Below are 20,526 nucleotides of genomic sequence, written 5' to 3'. Positions count from 1 at the left end.
TTTATTTCATGAATTTCAAAGTTTATTCATGAATTTCAAAATTTGTACCACCAATTTCGTCAATTCTAGAAATGTTCACCGATTCAAGAAAATTGTTAAAAAATATTCACAATTTTAAAAAAAGTTTGCAAAAAGTCTAAAATGATCTTGATTTTAAAAATGTTCACAATTTCAAATATAATCAAATATATTTACGAGTTTAAAAAATGTTCATGATTTTTGGAAATGTTTGAAATTTTGTAAAAGTGTTCATGAATTTAAAAATGTTCACAATTTCAACTATATTTATGAGTTTAAAAAATGTTTATGGTTTCACGAAATTATGAGTGATAGTGTATCTCAGTGATGTAGCAAAATATGATCATGACCATTGAAGATTATGATTTTTTTTCTTCCGTTATAACGCACGGGCCCTTTTGCTAGTATGTATCAAAATATTTGGTTGCGGTTCTTAGTATTTTTAGTTAGCTTGTAGTCCACCCTGGCTCCTAATTTGTTCTGGCTCCGCCGCTGAATATTTCCAACGGTACCCACTATGACACTGGTTGATCTGCACCCTCGGGAGACCTCACTTGCTCAAGATTTTGAATGAACATCGGTGCCATTTGTTGATACCCCTCGCTCTACCACCATCAAGCGGGGTTGCGTTGTCCTTGATCCATGAGCCAGGGAATTCAAATACAAGATACACCAAGCGGAACAAATTATATAGTCGCTTTTGTGCATGGTCTAGACTAATACAATGAGCAAGTGCTTACAAGAGGGACAAACATACAACAATCATCCTTAGAGAACACACATATTACATAGGGTGTGGATTTTCCCCCAATGTTACTCAAGAAGGAGAATCTTGGAAATGCCATATATTACCAGTGAGCCACATCAACTGGAACCCAATCGTTTCTTAAAATAAATTTGGGAGGGGACTCGCATTACAAAATGTTTCTGGCTCCCCAAAATTTTCCAATCGCCCCGATAGAAAAGCGGCGACAGCAACGTGTCGACAAATCATCCTAATAACAGTAGTGGTTGTTCGGCTGTTCCGATATATTTAATCATATTTGATGTGGCTTGTAGTACTTGTGATAAAGCTGGTATAATAGATCGGGTCAAAGATATAGTGACAAATAATGTTTTGAAAATACACATGCGCTAGCGTTGGACAAAAAATAATATTCGGACGCTAGGCTGCTAGCCGGGAGCTGACCCTAGATAACGTCCTGCCGGAGAACTCGGCGCCCCCACCGGACTCCCCACGCGCAAAGCAGAGAGAGAATCCCAAACCCCAGCGACGACCATGACTCCCCAAGCCCTCCTCCTCCTCCTTCTCGCCGCCGCCGTAGCCGTCGCCGCCGCCTCCGCGGCCCCGGCGAACGGCGCGGCGAACGACCTCCTGCCCAAATACGGCCTCCCCAAGGGCCTCATCCCGGACTCGGTCTCCTCCTACACCTTCGACGAGGCCACGGGCGACTTCGAGATCCACCTCGCGGGCACCTGCTACGTCCGCTTCGGCGACCACCTCGTCTACTACGAGAAGACCCTCCGCGGCTGCCTCTCCAAGGGGCGGATCACCGGCCTCGCCGGCATCCAGGCCAAGAAGCTCTTCCTCTGGGTCTCCGTCTCCGGCATCGTCGCGCACCCCGCGGAGGGCACCCTCGAGTTCCAGGTCGGCTTCGTCTCCGAGGAGCTCTCCGCCTCGCTCTTCGACCGGGTGCCCGCCTGCGGCGCCAGCGCCGGCGCGCAGCTCCGCGGCGTCGCCGGGGTCATCCAGGAGCTCGGCCTGCTCCCCGTAGCAGAGGTATGGGATCGAGATTCAGTCACTTTTTAGCGTTCCGCTGTTTGAATTAGGCGCCTCGTGTGGTTTCGCCATGAATTACATGGCTGGTACAGACTTTGGAATCGGATCAGTATACTTGTTGTTTGGTGCTGCTTGATATCATGACATGTGCACTTCGAACCCTGGATAGCCAATTTACTCTGGCATAGATTGCGCGCTAGAATCCAGTAGATGTTTCATTCCTAGCATTGCTTAGTTTTGGTCTGGAATTTTTAGGACGGTTGTGATTGGGGTGAGAACATTTAGTCGTAGTGGCACATAAATTTTGGTGGTGTGGGGGCATGTCTTATTGTTTTGTTTTGATGATTGAGTGAAGCTGGTGTCAACCTCCTCTAATCAGTGATCACCAGGTCATTAGAATATATCAAGGATTGTTAGCGTGTATGAACAGTTTATGTTCTTTCCATATGATACTTCACCTACTGCCACCACACCCAACAACTAATCTAGCAGCATGTCAACTTAGCTCACATCACTTCGTGCCACAACGTAACACCCGACCTGCATCGTAAGTTCCTAACCCGAAGTCATGTCTTACTAAAATGTGGTGCCTGTTGTCAAAATTAAAGGAGAGGAACACCTTTCTTTTTTGGTGTTCAGGACTATAGTTGCCCTTGGCAGTAGCAATTTTGAAAGGGTTCATTTGTTAAGTAATGGTAAGAGAGAGAAGAGGGAACCTCTTGCTTTACTTAATCCCATTTAGAGAAACCTTATTTGTCCTTAATATGCACCACCTGAAGACAGAAGTACCTTGGTTTTGATATGTACCACTAAAAGATATTGGATTGCTTTAATAGCATCAACAGTTTGCAATCCTCTAAAACGTGTCATTCCGTAATAGTCCGTTAATGGACTATCTTTCCTTTTTCTTTTTGTTGAAAGTTTAGACTATCTGATTTCCCTCTTGAATACAGAAGAAAAGTGAAACACTGTATTTTATTTCTATTTCTCTTGTCTCTCCCCTTCTTTTCTTCGTCCTGATCCTGTTTCTGTTCTCTACCATATCTCTTGAAACTGCCACCACTGACCTGAGATAGCACTGCAGCCATAAAACCTGCATTGTAAATCTCTAGCTCGTCGTGGCCCAACTCAATATTGTCCGCTAGAGACCCTATTAGGCAGTGAGTCGACAACATCAACAGCTTCATTAGCGGCCATCTGGCAGCATGCGGTAGATGTATTTCTTCTCCCTGGCAAAATGTAGCTGTACATCGCAATATCATATGCCTGTGAATCTGTGATCCTGCGCACTGCTCAAGGGTGAAAGAAGAAGTTGGTAGCATCACAACCTGAGGGTTAAAGGACAGTAGGAAACATAAGGAAGAGATGCATAGGACGATTGGTAACTGCTGGCAACAAATTGGTATATTGAAGAGAACTGTGAACTTTTGGTGGTATTTAAGTAACCAATGTGTTAGGATGGTACGTACAAAAAACAGAGAACTTTTGGTGGTATATATCCAATTTTGGTTTAAAGAACAGGAGAGGAAAGAGATCAGATGACGGATGAGGGCTGGAGATGGTGCCATGATGGAAACATGGTAGTGAGGACTTTCTAGAGGTCTTCCTGTGCTACACTAATACTAGGACTGATTTCCATGTTAGATCTCCCATGCTATGGTATTCCTTATCCTTTACGTACATCCTCTATGATTATAAAAGCAAACCATGTACCTAATACTTATCCATGTTACACCATTTGGGTCATCAATCTTCCTGGGAGGCTAGGACTGGGAGTATCATATCAGAAGCCACCTATACGAGAGAGATCTTTTGAATACTTCTTATCCTGTGTGGTGACCTTACCGACCTACTCCCTCCGTCCGGAATTACTTGTCGCGGAAATGGATGTATCTAGATATATTTTTAGTTCTAGATACATCCATTTCTATCCATTTCTGTGACAAGTAATTCGGACAGAGGGACTATATTTGAAATGTAATTTATATTTTGAGAACTTTAAGTAGAGTCGAGAACATTTAGGAAATTTAGAACCGCCAGAAAAGCAAGATTGTGAATATAGCGATCTCGCCATTCTTACTAAGTACGAATATGGATATACAGTACACTAGAGATATCAAAATGGCATGTTGGCTACTTACATGCCCAAAAACTAGTTAACTACTTAAAGTGGAACATAGTTATTATTATTAGATGGAGTTGAACAACCAGTGGAACATACTTATTATTATTATGATTTTAGTAATGATTATTGTTATGCCCTGTTATCTTTTTTGGGTTGGATGAATCGTAAATTGCATGGTTGTGTACCATGTGAAAACTCAGCCACTCTTATGGAGATGAAACCCAAAAGATTTTCATTGTGTATCACAGTATTAAAAAGAAAAGATTTACTAGAAGGAGCCATAGCCCACTAATTTGCTAATTCTCCGAGGGCCTATATAAATGTGTGCAAGTGGCTAAATAAGACTACAACTTCTGTCAGGAACCACTTCCCAATAATTTGAGAACACTTCCATGTTATTATAAGTGATGTCATGCCTGAACATTCTCTCGAAATGTCTGATCTGGAAACAGATTGCGGTGCATACTGCATGGTTCGATTGAACCCTTGTAGGGGACTAGCTCTGATTATTGTCAAATGGCAGTTAGGTATGCTGCAACTTCTCGTCGAAATGTTAATCTAGTAGTAGTACGTTAAATACATACCTATCGCTGAAACAAGTGCACATTTGTTTTGGATATACAGACTCTTCTGTTTATCGAGTGCCAACAGGACATCATGCAACACGGGTCGTGAGGCCTTTTGACATGTTGATTGCAGTAGATGCCTGCACTGTTGGTAGAATATGTAGGATGAAAGAGCGATCAGTGTATTCATCTTCATTGTAAAAGTCTGGATGCCATCATCGGTAGTCATTAACAGCTTTATAGTCAGCCATTATATCGTTTGTGTACACCAATGTTCACCTGGTCAGTCTCGTCTTTGAGGATCCAAACTCGAAACCAGTGATTCTATGCCTCATATGTCAAACTCTACTCGGTGGTACGTATTTGACGGTCTTTTTTCTTGCTGCCTTTGCAGGCTTGAGCTTGGAGCTGGGCGTTCGTTCCACTTGCAGCAAACTTCTCCTTGGATCCTATGGTGGCGTTACACGAGTGGTAATAATAAGATGTGCGGAGCCTTATTTAGCTCAGGGAGAGAGGCTCTGCGGTGGTGTGCTGTTGATCCTTGTACTACGTGTATGTGGTCTGCTGTCTGGTTAGTGAACACGGATTCTCTGTAGAATTGTACATCCGTTTGCTGCAACTGGAACCTGTGTAAAAATGTACATGTGGTTTCGTGTCTTTGTTTCATGGAACACTACTACTTTTTTTATTAAAAAAAATCTCGTTCTACATTTGGTGCGTTTAAGCCGTTCTTTTTTTAGGGGTTTGTTTTCATTTTTCTGAGATGAGAGGATCCATGCTAAGCAAAACAGGAGCAGCACAGGCCGTTTGGAAAACCCAACGAACGTCTCTGAGGATAACGACGTGGCATTCCTTACTGCGTCAAATTATCGCACAAAGGCACAGGTAAGCGCTAGGATGGGCCGGCCCAATTAGCTTCTGTTTCATTTTATCTTTGAAAAACGTTACTGAAAATTCAAAAAAATAATCACGTTTTTAAGTATTTAGACATTTTTAAATGTTCACAAATTAAAAAAGGAATTAAAAAATGTTCATAAATTTTAGAAAATGTTGATTTCTTAAAAATATGCGAAATTTTCAAAAAAAGAAGCAAGAGCATTCAACAAAGATGTTCATAATTTTTCCCAAAACATTCATGTTTTTTTTTGGTAAGCCGACCAAAAACTAGAAAAAAACAGAACAAGTAAAAAAACCGAGCTGTCAAAATGGACATGCTCGCTCCAGCAGCTTACTCTGAAATGGACAGCCCAGCTGTGGTCGCCCGTGTGCGTCACCCTACTATTTGACGTAAAATCCGCTAAAAAAACTATTTGACGCAAAGCAACTATGTTTGCTCAATGATTAGGAAATTTTATTGGGGATGCTAAAACGGGAAGAGAAAGGCTGCATGGGTCTGGAAGAGTTGAAGATTCCAAAGTACATGGGGTCTCGACTTCCGTGATATTGAGTTGTTCAACCTGGCCATATTGGCAAAACAAGGGTGACTAATTTTGTAGGATCCATCTTCTTTGAGTGCAAGGATTTTAAAGGCGACCTATTTCCTGTTAGTGAATGTGCTTGATTGTGAGCTTGGGAGCCATCCCTCACAAGTATGTCGTGTTGTTCATGCAGGTTTGGCAGTGCTTAAACGAGGTCTGATATGTTGTATTGGAGATGGTGAGACCACTAACATATGGAATCAAAATTGGTTCCGATATCTTCTGATCCGTCGGAGCTGGTGTCGTCACTCATCAATGGTCCTTCAAGGAGATGGAATCACGAACCAGTGAATGAACATCTTTGCCCCATGGATGCACAGACCATTCTTAATATTTCGCTGAGTTCTAGGACAATGGGAGACTGCTGGCATGGCACTATGAGCGCTCGGGTAATTTTTCAGTGAGATCAACCTATCGGCTTCTTGTTGACACAAAGCGGAGAAGGGAAGACTGGTTGGAGGGTTGCCCGAATATTTATGATACTAGGGGATCACAAAATTAGTGGTTGAAACTGTAGAAGGCAAATGACCCGGCAAAGGTCGGAAGTTTTGCATTGCGACTAGCAAAGAACTCAATTCCGACGGGAGTCACTTTGGTTGCGAGGCATATTGCTAACTCAAGTGTTTGTCGTATATGCAACAACGTTGCTGATTCTTGGCGTCATTCTCTTATAGAGTGTCATATGTCTAAGTGTGTGTGGGCGTTGATGGAGGAATATTTAGTCAAACACATCATTTCATGTAGAACTAAATATGCTAGATTGTGACTGATGACTATGGAATATTCCATGAATGAGAAGGAGTTTAAGAAGGTTCTAGTGACACTATGGGGCATCTGGTGGGCAAGGCGCAAGGCAAACCATGAACATATTTTCCAAAGCCCGTTGTCTATGTATGCTTTTATTAAAAAAATCTCTTGATGACTTGGATCTTGTTCAAGTGAGGAAGATGAAGGGTTCCACTTTGCCTCTAAGGAAGGAAGGAAGAAGATGGCTCAAAGGACCAGCTGGATGGGCTAAAATTAGTTAGAAACAAGAGATATGATTTTGGTGTGCTTCCAAGGGGTTGCCTTGTATTTATATGTGGACAATCTTAATTGTCAAGTATAACAAGAGATTACATGCGATCCTCGGGATAAATCTACACAGCCTAATAGGAAAGAATCATCAATCTGTTAGCCATAACTACAATATCATATACTGACATTTACGTTAACACTCCCTCAGTCTCAACCGGCCATAAGGTTGAGATTGTGTCGTAATTTTTCCAACGTGATCTTTCCGGCAGGTTTAGTGAAAGCATCTGCCACTTGATCACTCGAGGACACAAAGCAAACATCCAATGCTCCTTGTGCCATCTTTTCTCTTACGAAGTGGAAATCCACCTCAGTATGCTTCTTCCTTGCATGAAATACTGGGTTTGCACTCAGGTAGGTGGCGCCCAAATTATCACACCATAAAGCGATGGTCGTCGCAAGGATCCTCCCAGTTCCTGAAGAGCATATTGCACCCAAGTAGCATCAGCTACGTCACTTGCAAGTGCCTTGTACTCTGTCTTGGTGCTAGATCGTGACACCGCGGGCTGTTTTCAAGCGCTCCATGAAATCAGGTTAGGTCTGAGGAAGACCACAAAACCACTTGTAAAGCATCTGTCATCGGCATACCCTGCATAGTCAGCAACGGTGAAAACACTAAGAAGTGTGGAGCTTGACCGACGATGTGGAGTCCAGTTCCATGGTACCCTTGATATACATTAGTATGTGCTTGACAGCCTCCCAATGCACATCGGTAGGTTTGGACAAATATTAGCATGCCATGTTGACAACAAAGGAAATATGAGAACTAGTAAGAGTGAGATACTGCAACCTCCAGCCATACTGCGATAACTGAAGGCATCATCATTAGTGAGTGGAGTACCAAGATCTGCTGCCAAGTTGTCGGTGACTAACATGGGTGCAGAAACCTCCTTGCAATTCACCATATGTGCACGATGAAGAAGATCACCGACATACTTGTGCTGAGAAAGTACCATTCCCCCTGAATTGTAGATGGCTTCAATCCGAAGGAAGTAAGAGAGACGGCCAAGAACTTTGATGGTAAAGGACCCAACTAAAGTGCAAAGAAATGGGTCCACTGCCAATGACAATATCATCAACATAAGCCAACATGTAAATGACCATAGCTCCTTGCCGAAAGATGAAAAGGGAAGTATCAGCCTTGGAGGTATGAAAACCAAGTTGGTGCAGCCGATCTCTGAGGCGAGCAATATATTTCACCCCCCCCCCCCCCCCCCACCCCACCCTCCCTTGCATGTGTAGGCTATTTTAGTTCTTAGATGTGGGATCGATGTAGGCCGTAGAATCTTTTTTTAATACTTCATTGGTAGAGTCTTGAACTTGTGATCTCTTGGCTATGATACCAATTTGGAAAGAAGAAGTATGATTTTGCCGTGCTAATCCCCACGGATCAATCTACACAGCCTAATATGTTAGTCATAACTACATAATCATATACGAACATTTTATGTTAACAAAATTAATGTGACTATCTCTCGCCATGAGGAAGGGGTGCAAGTGCAACAATTTGTAGGTATGATCATGGCAACTATTTAGGGGCTTATGTTATTGTTTGTGAAGGTCTTGTTGATCCTGAAGTTGTGAGGCCTTCTATCTGACTGTTGATTTATACCTGCAAAGGATCAAAGTGACCACGGATTGCATGGCTATTGCTAACCACCTGATCGAGGGATATCTTGGTCCCTCGAGCACGATCATCAGAGATATAAAAAGAGAGGTTCAGGTCCTTGGTGGATGCTGATATTTTCCATCAGGCCGCGCTTACAGTTGTATTTATTTTACATGTGTGTCTTACTGGCCACTAGCAGATTTTCAGCCGAAAACAAAACGATGGGCAAAGATCTGTATTTCTTTTCTACAAGGGTATTTGAGACAAAACGATAATTCAAACAAAGCCTAAAGGGAGAGAAACTAACTTCGAAGCATTAGATCTAGCTAAAGCAGCGACCTCACTAGTTGATGGTAGGCATGTTTGGCTTTCCACCGAACCAGATACTCCCTCCGTCCCAAAACTCTTGTCTTAGATTTGTTTGGGATGGAGGGAGTATTACCTAAGGTTCAAATGAAGTGTTTTTTCTTCTACGGAAAAAGGAAAATGTGTTTGCTTTGCCAAAAAAAAAACTGTATTTGCTTTGGTCGGGCACTGCATCCAGAATCTTACAAAGGCAAATAAAAGAAAATCGTGCAAAGGCACCTCCCTGTCACACACTTCACTTCACGGTTCACGCACAGTTCTCTCAGGGTAAAAAGAATGGTTTACTAGGGTTAGCCAATCCGCTTCGTCTCTCCTCCCAAGCGAAGCGACTAGACTTCTTGCCTCTCGTCGATGACGTCGCCGTTCTGCCTCATTTTTTGTGGCGTAGCTTTAAAGCCATGGGAGCACGTGAATCCCGGTCTTTGCCGATGGGATGACTTCGTTTTTAGTTTGTTTGAGTTTTGTTAGAATTTGTGTCATGTTCAGGAACACGAGATGACTATGATTTTTTGAAAATGAAATAAGATTATCCCCGCCTATCTGTGTTCAGGTTGTGCGTCTAGTATCGTCGGAGGGCATGTGGAGGTGTGTCCCAGCAGATCTCGCTCTTCAGGTTGGATCATTTCAATCTACGTGTCTCTTCATCGGCGGTGGTTGCTGTTTTGGTCCGCCGGTCCTATGTGGCCTTAGCATGACGACTTTCTAACTGTCTACTACAACATGTTTCATCAGACTCCGGCGAGGGAGACGCAATGATGACGGTGTGTCTTAGGCTCACTTCAGTGTATGTAGTCATCGCCAGATGATCTACGGATGTAATTATAATTTATTTTTTAATGTTTGTTGTACTTTCATAATTAAAGATGAATAGATCGGAAGCTTTTTAAATAAATGGTCTACTAAAACAAACAGGGGGCGGGGGGAGATGAAAAACTTGGCTGCTTCTGGGCAGTTCGGCCGTGCTTCCGGTCTCCTCCATCCATCCAAATACTCGTACTCCTTTTCCATGTTCGCAACATACGGGAAGAAGCGAAGAGCGGAAATGGTGGTATTCGACGTGGCATGCGATTTGACATGCCTTTGCTTCTTCCCTGCGCTCACAGTCACAGCACACGTCCTAATCCACCGTGGCACGGCCACGTACCCCTCCCTGAGCCGTGCGTGCGTCAGCACCGCCGCTTAATTAGCTAGAGTCGCCGTGGTCGTCCGATGCCAGCGAGTTTACTTGCGTGTGATCTCCAAGGATTTCTCGTGGTCGTCGGCCGTCGGCCCGGCCGACCTACAGGCTGTAGGATGCCGACCAGCTCTCCGCTTCTTCTTCTTTTCTCCCACCGCCGAAGCTCCCGTCGTCCACCTCGTCGCCACGTGTCCCGCTGCGTGCGTGCGTGCGTGGGAGATATTCCGCTCCGCCGCCTGGTTTGGTTCCCCGGCGGCGCTGGAACGACGTTTCCAAAGGCTCCATCCATAACCAGAAGGTTACGTGGGCGGGCGCGTGGAATTCCACGAGTGCGGCCGTGCGCGTGAAGGCGCGGATAGAGACGTGCGTGCCGACTCTCCGGGCCGGAGGTCTGTTTCGTCGCTTCCGTTTGCACCTGGACAACGAAATGATGCCACCATCAACAAAGTCACGCAAATATATATTTTTTCTTTTTTGCGGGGAAACAAAGTCACGCAAATATTACTGCCGATTTTTATTTTTATTTCAATTTTTTGCAAGAATTTTTTTAATCTATTCACCATGCCATGGCAATACAAAGAACATAAAACTAACGAAAATTGCATCTAGGTCAGTGAACCACCCAACAAAAACCCATAGATTCCCAATTTTAAAAGAATTCCTGCCAAGATGACCGATCCAACCGTAGGTGCCTCTACATGGGCTCCGGGTAACCAAATATGAACTCGTACCATAGGCACTTTTACGGCAAAAGAGGCGAAAAAAGCAAATCCATACAAGGATTTGACGCCGCTCACTAAATTCAGTGGTTAATAAAATTTGTAAATCGGTGGTTCCTGTTTGAAGAAGAATCAACATAATAGCTAATAGCATAAAAACGGATCCATGACTACGAACACCAGAACACGAAAATTACAAAATTACGCCAATGCCCATGGACCACTCATTTGCACTACAAGCGCTGCACCGAGCCAAAGATGCCCCTCGAATTCACAGCAAAGAAAGACATATACATAACTGATTTTTCTTAACGAAGACTAGGGCGACCTCTTCAATTTATTTATTTTAGGAAACATGATCACCCTATTATACTCTCTCCGTTCTAAAACGGTTGAAGATTCATCTCATGACCTATCTATAAAAAATATACAAACATCAACCTCATATTGGTTTTGTTATATCCATCATATTATATATTTTCATACTTTATGTAGGCAATGTTGTAGATGTTGATACCTTTAGATTCGGTCAAACTCATGGATTATAGATAGTATACCAGCATCTTCAACTTAAAATTAGTTTCATTATGTAATTTTTCTTTTTCTTTTTGTGTTTGTTTACTGCCATGATTGAAGATGAATAGATCGAAAGTTTTCGCAAAAAAAAGAGAAGATTCATCATATTACATATCATCATACTTTATATAGTTATTGTTGTACATGTTACCATCTCTTTCTACAGACCTGGTCAAACCTATGGATGTTTGACTTCAGACAAACCTAGAACTTAGAGTAGTTTGGAACGGAGGAGGAAACACTAAATTTCTAGTCATGCATTTCCTAGCTAAATTTTGACCAGCCACATAATTTTAAAGAATTGCAAAAATTAATTGATAAGAGAACACTCAAAGATATTCTAACAGAATATACTAAAAAGATAACAAGTACTACTCCCTAACGATCTATTTTAGAGACATGCAATTGATTGATAGAAATCACTAAAACATATTCCAACAGAAAATATTAAAAGGAAACAAGTAATAGCTAAAAGATATTCTAATACAAAATACTAAAAGATATAATGAGTATATTCCCTGTCAATTTACTTATTTTACAGACATGCAAAATTAATTGACAGAGATCACTAAAAGATATTCCGATACAAAATAGCACAAAAAGAAAACAATACTCCCCACCAATTAATTGTGGAGATGCAAAAATTAATAAAATACTAAAAGAGAAAAAGGTACTCCCTGTCAATTTATGTGAGAAGACACCCAAAGATTAATCGATAGGGACAACGTCTTGGTGCAATACATCGTGCTCTGGCATCAACCTCTCGGATGAGCCAGAGAAGCTCATATGGCGCTGGACCCCCTCCCCCACATACTCGGCGAGCTCATGTTACAAGGCATTATTAATCGGTACTTGCGAGGACCCACATTGGAGGCTCACATGGCGACCCTGGGCGCCGCTTCGCGTCAAGTTCTTCCTCTGGCTGGCCATGTAGGACCGTTGCTGGACGACAGAGCGGCTCGCCCATCACGGTCTACCTCACGAGGCAGCATGTGCCCTTTGCGACCAGAGGTCGGAGACCACGCAGCATCTCCTGGCAGGCTGCTCATTCTCTAGACAGGTCTGGTAGGAGGTTCTTGGTTGGGTGCGTGCCGCGGTCGACCTACCGAGCCGCGACACGCCGTTCCACACCTGGTGGACGACTTCCTACGACCACACGCGCAGCCTCTACGCGCAAGGGTCTGTCCTCACTCATCATAGTGGTAGCGTGGTGGCTCTGTAAACACCGTAATGTATGCATCTTCCACGGTGACAGACCATCGGTCACACTCATCTCCGACACCGTCAAGGACGAGGCGCACCTTTGAGCTAAGGCAGGCGCCAACAGGCTACAAAACATCCTCCCCGACGCATAGTTTATAGCTATATTTGGGGTTGAGCAACCCCTTCGATATTTTCTGCCCCTGCGCTTTCTACCATGCCTATTGCGCACATGGCCTTGTAAGCGTTTGTAACCCCATGCTACTACTCTTCTTCTAAGAATGAAAAGATACGCAACCTTTACGCATTCGCGAGAAAAAAACATAACAATATATTCATATTTGATAGAGTATTTATTATTGTCTCTCCTAGATAACGGGGAGGTTTAACGAAAATGTCCTTGTTGACTAATTGTATGCCCTTACTTGTGAAGAACACATGATCTTATTTTATTTCATCAAACTTCCGGGACAAGAACCTAGCTAAGATATGGTACACAATAATTTCAAGTCATGGCATAAATATAGTAGAGTTGTAATAGAAGAAATGAAGAAAAAAATGTGGGAGACATTCTAATGTCCAATTTGCTAATGTGCTTGCCTTCCTAACCAATTTTTTAGCTAGACGATATGTGTTACTCAAAGCCGAACTTGGCTGTTTGAACAGTGGACTAGGTTGCGGTCAACTTATTTCGTACCTTGTCGTAATACAGGAATAAAAAGGTTTTCTCGCAAAAATTAGAAACAAAGAGGTTACAAAAATTGAAGCAGACACAAAGTCACGAACCAACACTCCTCCATAAACAAATGTTGGCCATTTTTGGGGTTTAAGTTAAACTGCGAAAACGTTTTACATTTTCTCTACTTCTCTATCTCTTCTCTATACTACTTAAAAAGAGCGTAAGGTTCACATTTCACCTCTTTTTCGTCTAGCCTTTCTTATATATGTCCCACTCTTTCCTTCTCCTCTTTGATTTGTTTCTCTCATCTCTGATTTTTCTCATATTCATTCTCCCTAAAATAGAATCAATTGTCTCACGTATTATTAACTTACAAAAAAACACATTTTGTTTGGTAAGTAATTAAATTCTTACCAAATAATAAGTGCTTAACAATAAAATGCCAGGTAAATCATGACGATTGCATGCAAAAACTTGCTAAGATAAGCGCATCAATACAGTAATAAACGCTCAGTCAGAAGCTAATCTACTATAATGTTTATATTCCCATTGCAACGCACGAGTAATTGTGTAGTACTAGTACTAAAAAGAATGTAAAGTTCTCATTTCACCTCTTTTCGTCCAACCTTCCTTGTACACATCCCACTCATTCCTTCTCCCCTTTGATTTTTTCCTCCCATCTCTAATCCCCCCCCCCCCCCCCCTCCATTTGCCCTAAAACAGAACCAATTTTCTCATGTTTTATTAACTTAATAACATAAAAACATATTGCTGAGCCATTAGATTCTTACCAAACAAGTGCTTAACAACGAAATGGCAGGTAAATCGTGCCGATTGCATACAAAGACTTGCTAAGATTTTAGCACGTCGATGCAACAATGGGCGTGCAACCACGGACTAACCTGCTAGAATGTTTATACTCCCGCTGCAACGCATGGGCAATTGTGTGGTATAGAAAAGAAAATTCGCTGTCAAACTTAACCCTGGCTGGCTGGCTGCCTGCTTCAGATAAATATGCTGGGGAACACAGGGCAGAGCTGGGGCGCTGGTGGTGCTGACTAGATCCTCCCCCAAGTTGCCTCCTCCTGGATGGATATAACGGGAACCATATGCCTAATGCTTACTATTGCGACTACGCTTTGGGTGAAAGATTGCTTTATGGGAAATAACTGCCCAAATTGTGTGCAATCAACCACAACTACGTACCCCAATCTTCAACGTGTCAACAGATATGGAAGCGTCCCTAAAAGAAATGGATGTGGAAGTGTATGTACGATGTATGCTTAGCCCTCCAAGCAAAAGCAACAATTTTTAGTGCATGTACACACACAAGCCAAGCAATTGCCGGAGCAGAGCAGCGGCAATTAACGGCGCCATTAACGATCTCCAAAGAAACGCCGCACGCCACGGCCGCCGTATCATCAGCGGGCAAGCCGGGAAAGGAAATGGGTATCTCATAATAATCTCCTTCCGTCTTAAACCCCGGGGAAAGCTCCAACCTTTCCCTCCTCGGAGCAACCTCCAAACGTAACCGACGAAGAAGCCGCACGACGCGACGCGGGCAGCCGGCCGGCCAGCGGCGCCCCACCAGAGACAGAGACATGCGCCGGCCGCGCCGCCCCGCCGCTGGGCTCCGGCCGCTGCTGCTGCTGCTCCCCGCCGCCGCGCTCCTCTACGCCGCCGCCCTCTCCCTCCGCTACCCCGGCCGCCCCCTCGGCCCCACCACCGTCTCCGTCGCCGTCACCGCCGCCGAGGCCACCGGCTCCGACGTCGCCCGTCCGCGGCTCCCCACCCCGCACGGCCGCGGGCGCCGCCTCGACGTCTCCCGGATCGACGTGCGCGCGCTGGACGCCGCGACGCCGCTCCACGCGGCGGCCGCCCGCGCGTTCCGCGAGGGCGCGCGCCTCCTCCGCGACGCCCTCTCCCCTGTCTCCGCCGCGACGCCCTCCCCGTCCCCCGCGCCGCCGCGGTGCCCGACCTCCGTCGCGCGGCCCGGCGACGCGCCCGCCCTCGCCCTGCCATGCGGGCTGGCGCTGGGCTCCCACGTCACGGTGGTGGGCAGGCCGCGGCGGGTGCCCGGCGGCGGCCTGGCGCAGTTCGCGGTGGAGCTGCGGGGCGCGGGGGACGGGGACGCCGCCACCACCATCCTCCACCTCAACCCGCGCCTCCGGGGCGACTGGAGCGGCCGCCCCGTCGTCGAGCTCAACACCCGCTTCCGCGGCCAGTGGGGCCCCGCTCTCCGCTGCGAGGGCTGGCGCCGCTCCGACGAGGACTCCGGTGCGTCACCTCCTCCCTGTACCCTCACTCAATTTCGGTTCACCTCCAAAATTTCACTTCGTGATTGCGTTCCACGGTGACACATATCAACATTTTCGTCAGCAGCAGTACACACGCACAGCAGGATCGCTGCAGTTGTTGGTACTACTAATTACCAACCAATCCATGGGGAGCTCTAGTGCTCTAGGCTATATGCATATCAGTACCACCACTAGTGCATATGTGCTGGTAAATGGTAATTAACCAAGTGGCCTGTACATATGATCTGCATTCAGTGTCATGTTTCGCGGTCGGTGCTTAATCTCATTGGGGCTCCATCGTAGTACCATGTTTGGTGAAACGGCCATAGCTTCCTTTTGGAAAATTTCAATGATTCGTAGCATTTGTCCTGTGCAGGGCAAAAGCGCCCTGTTCTCCGAAAGTGTAGCATCCTCACTCACCATGTTTGTTAACTGTACTGCCATCGCTATACCACTGTTTGATCCATCCATGGCCCATTTCAACATTTCCAAAGGTTGTAACAAAGATGGGAGAAATATGAATGTATTCAAGTTTTGTGGAGCGATGTAGGGACTTTTGCTGGATGTTTTTCCAGCAGTGAAACAAGATCCTTCTGTTGATTCATGCACGGATATTATATTGACCGTTCATTCGCATATTTTGGCATGTTGAATGCGCCCAAGAACGTGCAAGGCGTAACTGTTTACAGCAAAACTATTTGAAAGAGAATACCTAGGAGGAGTCAGGTTATTTTCTTTGAAGATATGTGAGGACACTGAATCTGGGTGGTCGGATTGTACATGCACTCCCCCACTGACTTAGGTTCAGCCGACCTATTTGGCCCCATTGATATAGATGACATGTCTTCTTATCTTCCAATAATTCTATGTTTTGTTAAAATTTAGAATTGCCTCCTTGCCTCATCTGTGTTGAGGACCCATGCAGACACCTTACATTTTTATTGGTTACTATTGCATCATATGGAAAATGAACTTGTGACATTGACACATTTAGTATAGGTCATCCTTGGATCTGGATAGTTTCTTTGTTTTTCTAACGGCAGTCTTCATGCTCTCATTTCCAACTGTATGATGCCCGCTAAATGCTTATATTTCTCCTCCCTGTGAATAGATAGGAGGACTTCAAGATGCTCAATTTTGAACTCTGAACTTGCCAAGCTTTACATAACCCCCAGTATCATATTTCAGATAGTTTTGAGCTGACTCGGATGACATGTGGCTGGCAACTGCATTTATCATCTAAAAAACCTAAGTACATTGGTGATCAGCAGTGGATGCTGTACCGTTACTAGATCGTCCAAACCCTGTCATTACTCATACCGACAAAGTTTCATGTCAAATTTCATCCATTTTCTGCTTTGACTTTGGTAACTAAAATAGTACTAGAGGACAATAACATGTGCGGTACTGCTGCCTGACCTCTCCTAATATATTTCGAATATATTTGGTATTTACATGGTTTCCGTGGATATCCATTTGATGGAGTATCTATTTGATGATCTGATGATAAATTTCTTGCAAATGCTTTAGGGCTGGTGATTCCCACCGGACGTCCATTTGGTATTTACATTACTAATAAAGAGAGCTCTACTAATAATTTGAGCAGAGAAAATGTTTAACATGTGCTAGCTTAGCTGGTGATCGTCGCAAGATTTTCTTATATTGCTTTCCTGTGGAGCAGTTGATGGATTGGTGACATGTGAGCAATGGACCTGGAACACCGGTGGCACACTTGAGGAGTTGAAGAGTATGTTGCTGCGTAACCGTGTTGCTGGACAGAGCAGCAGTGGTTTGATAGATTGGCCTTATCCTTTTGTGGAGGGTGAATTGTTTGCTCTAACAATAAGCTCCGGTTTGGAAGGTTACCATGTTCAAGTTGATGGGAGGCATGTCGCGTCTTTTCCTTATCGCGTTGTAAGTAATGTTTCCTTCTGCAATTGTCCTACAATGTGTGCTTCTATACTTCCTAGCTGGAAACTGTGCACATCTTTGCTGTGGTTAGGATGTAGATTAGCATCTCAACTGATTTAATATATGTTTTTCTTTAATAAGAATATGAGCTCCTTCATGCCTGCAATTTTGGCAACGTTTGCTGATGCGCCAATGCATTACATTTGTTGTTTCAAGGGCTTTGATCTCGAGGATGTCGCTACGGTGCAAGCAACTGGTGATATTGAGGTTGAATCAATGTTTGCTGGTACATTACCCGCAGTCCATCCTAACATTTTGCAAAGGAATCTGGAGTTGCTGGCCGAACTGAAAGCCCCTCCACCTGAAGAACCTGTAGAGCTGTTCATAGGCATTCTTTCAGCGGGGAGCCACTTCACTGAGCGCATGGCTGTGAGGAGATCATGGATGTCTGCAGTACGAAATTCATCCAGTACCATGGCTCGCTTTTTTGTCGCCTTGGTAATTTATTGTCTCGCCATTTAGTTCCGGTAGTTTTCTTTCCCTTCTTCTCATGAAGAGATATATAACAGGACCATGTTTCAGGGCAGAATGGAAGAAGGGAAGTTAATGAAGATTTGAAGAAAGAAGCTGATTTCTTCAGGGACATTATAATTGTGCCTTTTGTGGATAGCTACGACCTGGTTGTTCTGAAGACTGTTGCTATCTGCGAGTATGCGGTATGTAGCATGACGGGTTGGATGTAAAATAGCCGCATTGTACTTAAATTATCTTTCAGACAGTTCTTATGCAGCATCACCTCTGAATGTTCTTTTATTTCTGTTCACTTTGTCCTTGGAAGGCTCGTGTTGTTTCGGCGAAGTACGTCATGAAGTGTGATGATGACACATTCGTTAGACTTGATTCAGTTATGGCTGAAATCAAGAAAATCCCAGATGATAAAAGCTTCTATATGGGGAACATGAACTACTACCACAGACCACTCCGAGAAGGAAAATGGGCTGTCTCATATGAGGTGAAGTGAACTACTGCACCCCCCCCCCCCCCCCCCCCCCCTCCCCTTCTCCCGTTTCTGCAAATGTTATCTTGAGATTACACAGATTGACTACTTGTATCTCTTTTACTCGAGTGCTCAAAAGTAATTAAATGCTCACGTCCCGTGACAACATCCATAACGATGAAGACCTCTCAGAAAGACAAACCCGTAGTACATAGGAGCTGCATTAATTTCATCAGAAAGAAGATACCAAACCAGTGTTGTACAAACTTTTTGTCGACCGAGTCGATTTCAGACGTTTACTGCTTTCATGAACAGCATGTTTTTGTGTCACCACTCATCAGTCCTATTACAGTTCCTGGACTTAGCAACACAGACAGCGTGTTCATGTTCCTGATGTGCCAAATAATAGTACATGAACGACTGGTGTGGCATGCGTTGTCCACATGAATATGTTATTGTCTCATGTAATCATGCTGGCTAACTACATTCGTCGTTAGCGCAATCATTGGTGCGCCATTATTGACCTCGTCCTGTGCTGCCGTGCTGACCTCTTTGGTGACATTCTCCGCTCAAATTCCAGGAGTGGCCCAGGGAGACGTACCCGACCTACGCCGACGGCGCGGGCTACATTGTTTCCTCCGACATCGCGGGCTTGGTCGCGTCGGAGATGGAGAAGGGCAGGCTGAATGTAAGCCCTCTGCACCTAAAACATCTCCCATCCTCTGTGTTCATTCCATATCAGTTATCAAGTGGCACTGGGAATTGGGATCCCATGTAGTGACTGCATTTCACATTCCACATAAGCACTCGAGAGCCAGGCACCATCTGGCCTGGTTTAAAGTTTGGTGCTATGAATGATGCCGATTCTGATCGAAAATCGGGGGGAATCGGCACGGGCCCAATCATGCGTGGGCTGCAAAGATGGCCCATGCCACACCACACCAGAAAAGCCAAAAGTTGTATCCGGTCCATCAATCATCAATACATAGTACATCACCTTGTATTAACAAACGAATGATTGCGTTCTGCTTTGGCAATGGCAGCTGTTCAAGATGGAGGACGTGAGCGTGGGCATGTGGGTGGGGCAGCTCAACGCCGGCGCCGGCGTGGAGTACGTCCACGGCGCGCGGTTCTGCCAGGCGGGCTGCGCCGACGACTACCTCACGGCGCACTACCAGTCGCCGGGGCAGATGCTGTGCCTCTGGGAGAAGCTACGGCAGGGCAGGCCGCAGTGCTGCAACGCCAGATGACATGACACACAGCTCTTGCCACCGTGGGAGGGACGATCCAAGCTCATTTTTCAGGGGAGGTTGGGTATGATGAGTTGAGCAGCAGCCTTAGCAGTGGAACCTGACAAGTTTAAGTTAATTACTCACTTGCACCACCTCACCTCACATGTAATGCACATAACCAGCCAGGTAGTGGTACAAACATTAGTTACCTATATGTACTTACCAAATCATTATATATACATGTTATTATAAACTAATAACCAGCTTGTCTCCATGCTATCATCATCATCATCATCATCATGATCGACGATTGCACGTGATGGGTGTCTTTGTTTTCTCCTCCATGTCCCTTTCCCTGTGACTGAGTCCACAAGTAGCACCGATCATATTTTGGCGCCAAGCCCATAACATGGTGGTAAATTTAACTAGGAATGTCTGTCTGTAAATTTAACTAGGAATGCATGCAGCCATGATCGATCGACATGTGGTTGTGGGGCAGCGGCGACATGCGCCGTGTGGTGGTGGCAGGAGGGAATAGCACGCGCCGGTGTGCTGTTGCTTGCCTTGCCTGCCGCTGCCGGTGCTGGTCAGATACTAGGAGATGATGACCCCCGCTTGCTTTTTTTTTTACTTGTTTTCGAAAAGATCCGGATCTATGGTAAATTATAAAGGTTACCAGAGGTACGAACCATCCCAATTATGGAAAAAGTTACGTCGAGATC

The 20,526-nt window shown here is 44.7% G+C and overlaps 2 protein-coding genes across 3 annotated transcripts; both read left to right on the top strand.

Moving 5' to 3' along the window:
- Positions 1-1,220: 1,220 nt before the first annotated feature.
- On the top strand, positions 1,221-5,199 carry LOC109741741 (uncharacterized). Its single transcript, XM_020300815.3, has 2 exons — positions 1,221-1,798; positions 4,884-5,199. The coding sequence occupies exons 1-2, from the start codon at positions 1,298-1,300 to the stop codon at positions 4,887-4,889; spliced, it is 507 nt and encodes a 168-aa protein (XP_020156404.1). The 5' UTR covers positions 1,221-1,297; the 3' UTR covers positions 4,890-5,199.
- Positions 5,200-14,775: 9,576 nt separating this feature from the next.
- LOC109741750 (hydroxyproline O-galactosyltransferase GALT5) lies at positions 14,776-20,064 on the top strand. Of its 2 annotated transcripts, none has more exons than XM_020300827.4 (7): positions 14,776-15,644; positions 17,346-17,578; positions 17,792-18,073; positions 18,145-18,291; positions 18,414-18,587; positions 19,153-19,260; positions 19,616-20,064. In XM_020300827.4, exons 1-7 carry the CDS (start codon positions 14,969-14,971, stop codon positions 19,820-19,822), a joined length of 1,827 nt encoding a protein of 608 aa, XP_020156416.1. In that variant the 5' UTR covers positions 14,776-14,968; the 3' UTR covers positions 19,823-20,064. The 2 variants fall into 2 exon arrangements, with proteins under 2 accessions (XP_020156416.1, XP_020156426.1); XM_020300837.4 differs by having other exon boundaries at positions 14,792-15,644; positions 18,163-18,291.
- The last annotated feature ends 462 nt before the right edge of the window (positions 20,065-20,526 follow it).

This window comes from Aegilops tauschii, chromosome 4 (assembly GCF_002575655.3).
Source record: "Aegilops tauschii subsp. strangulata cultivar AL8/78 chromosome 4, Aet v6.0, whole genome shotgun sequence".
Taxonomy (NCBI): Eukaryota; Viridiplantae; Streptophyta; class Magnoliopsida; order Poales; family Poaceae; genus Aegilops; species Aegilops tauschii.
The sequence above is the reverse complement of the archived record's forward strand: the minus strand, read 5'-3'. Positions and strand labels throughout refer to the sequence as shown.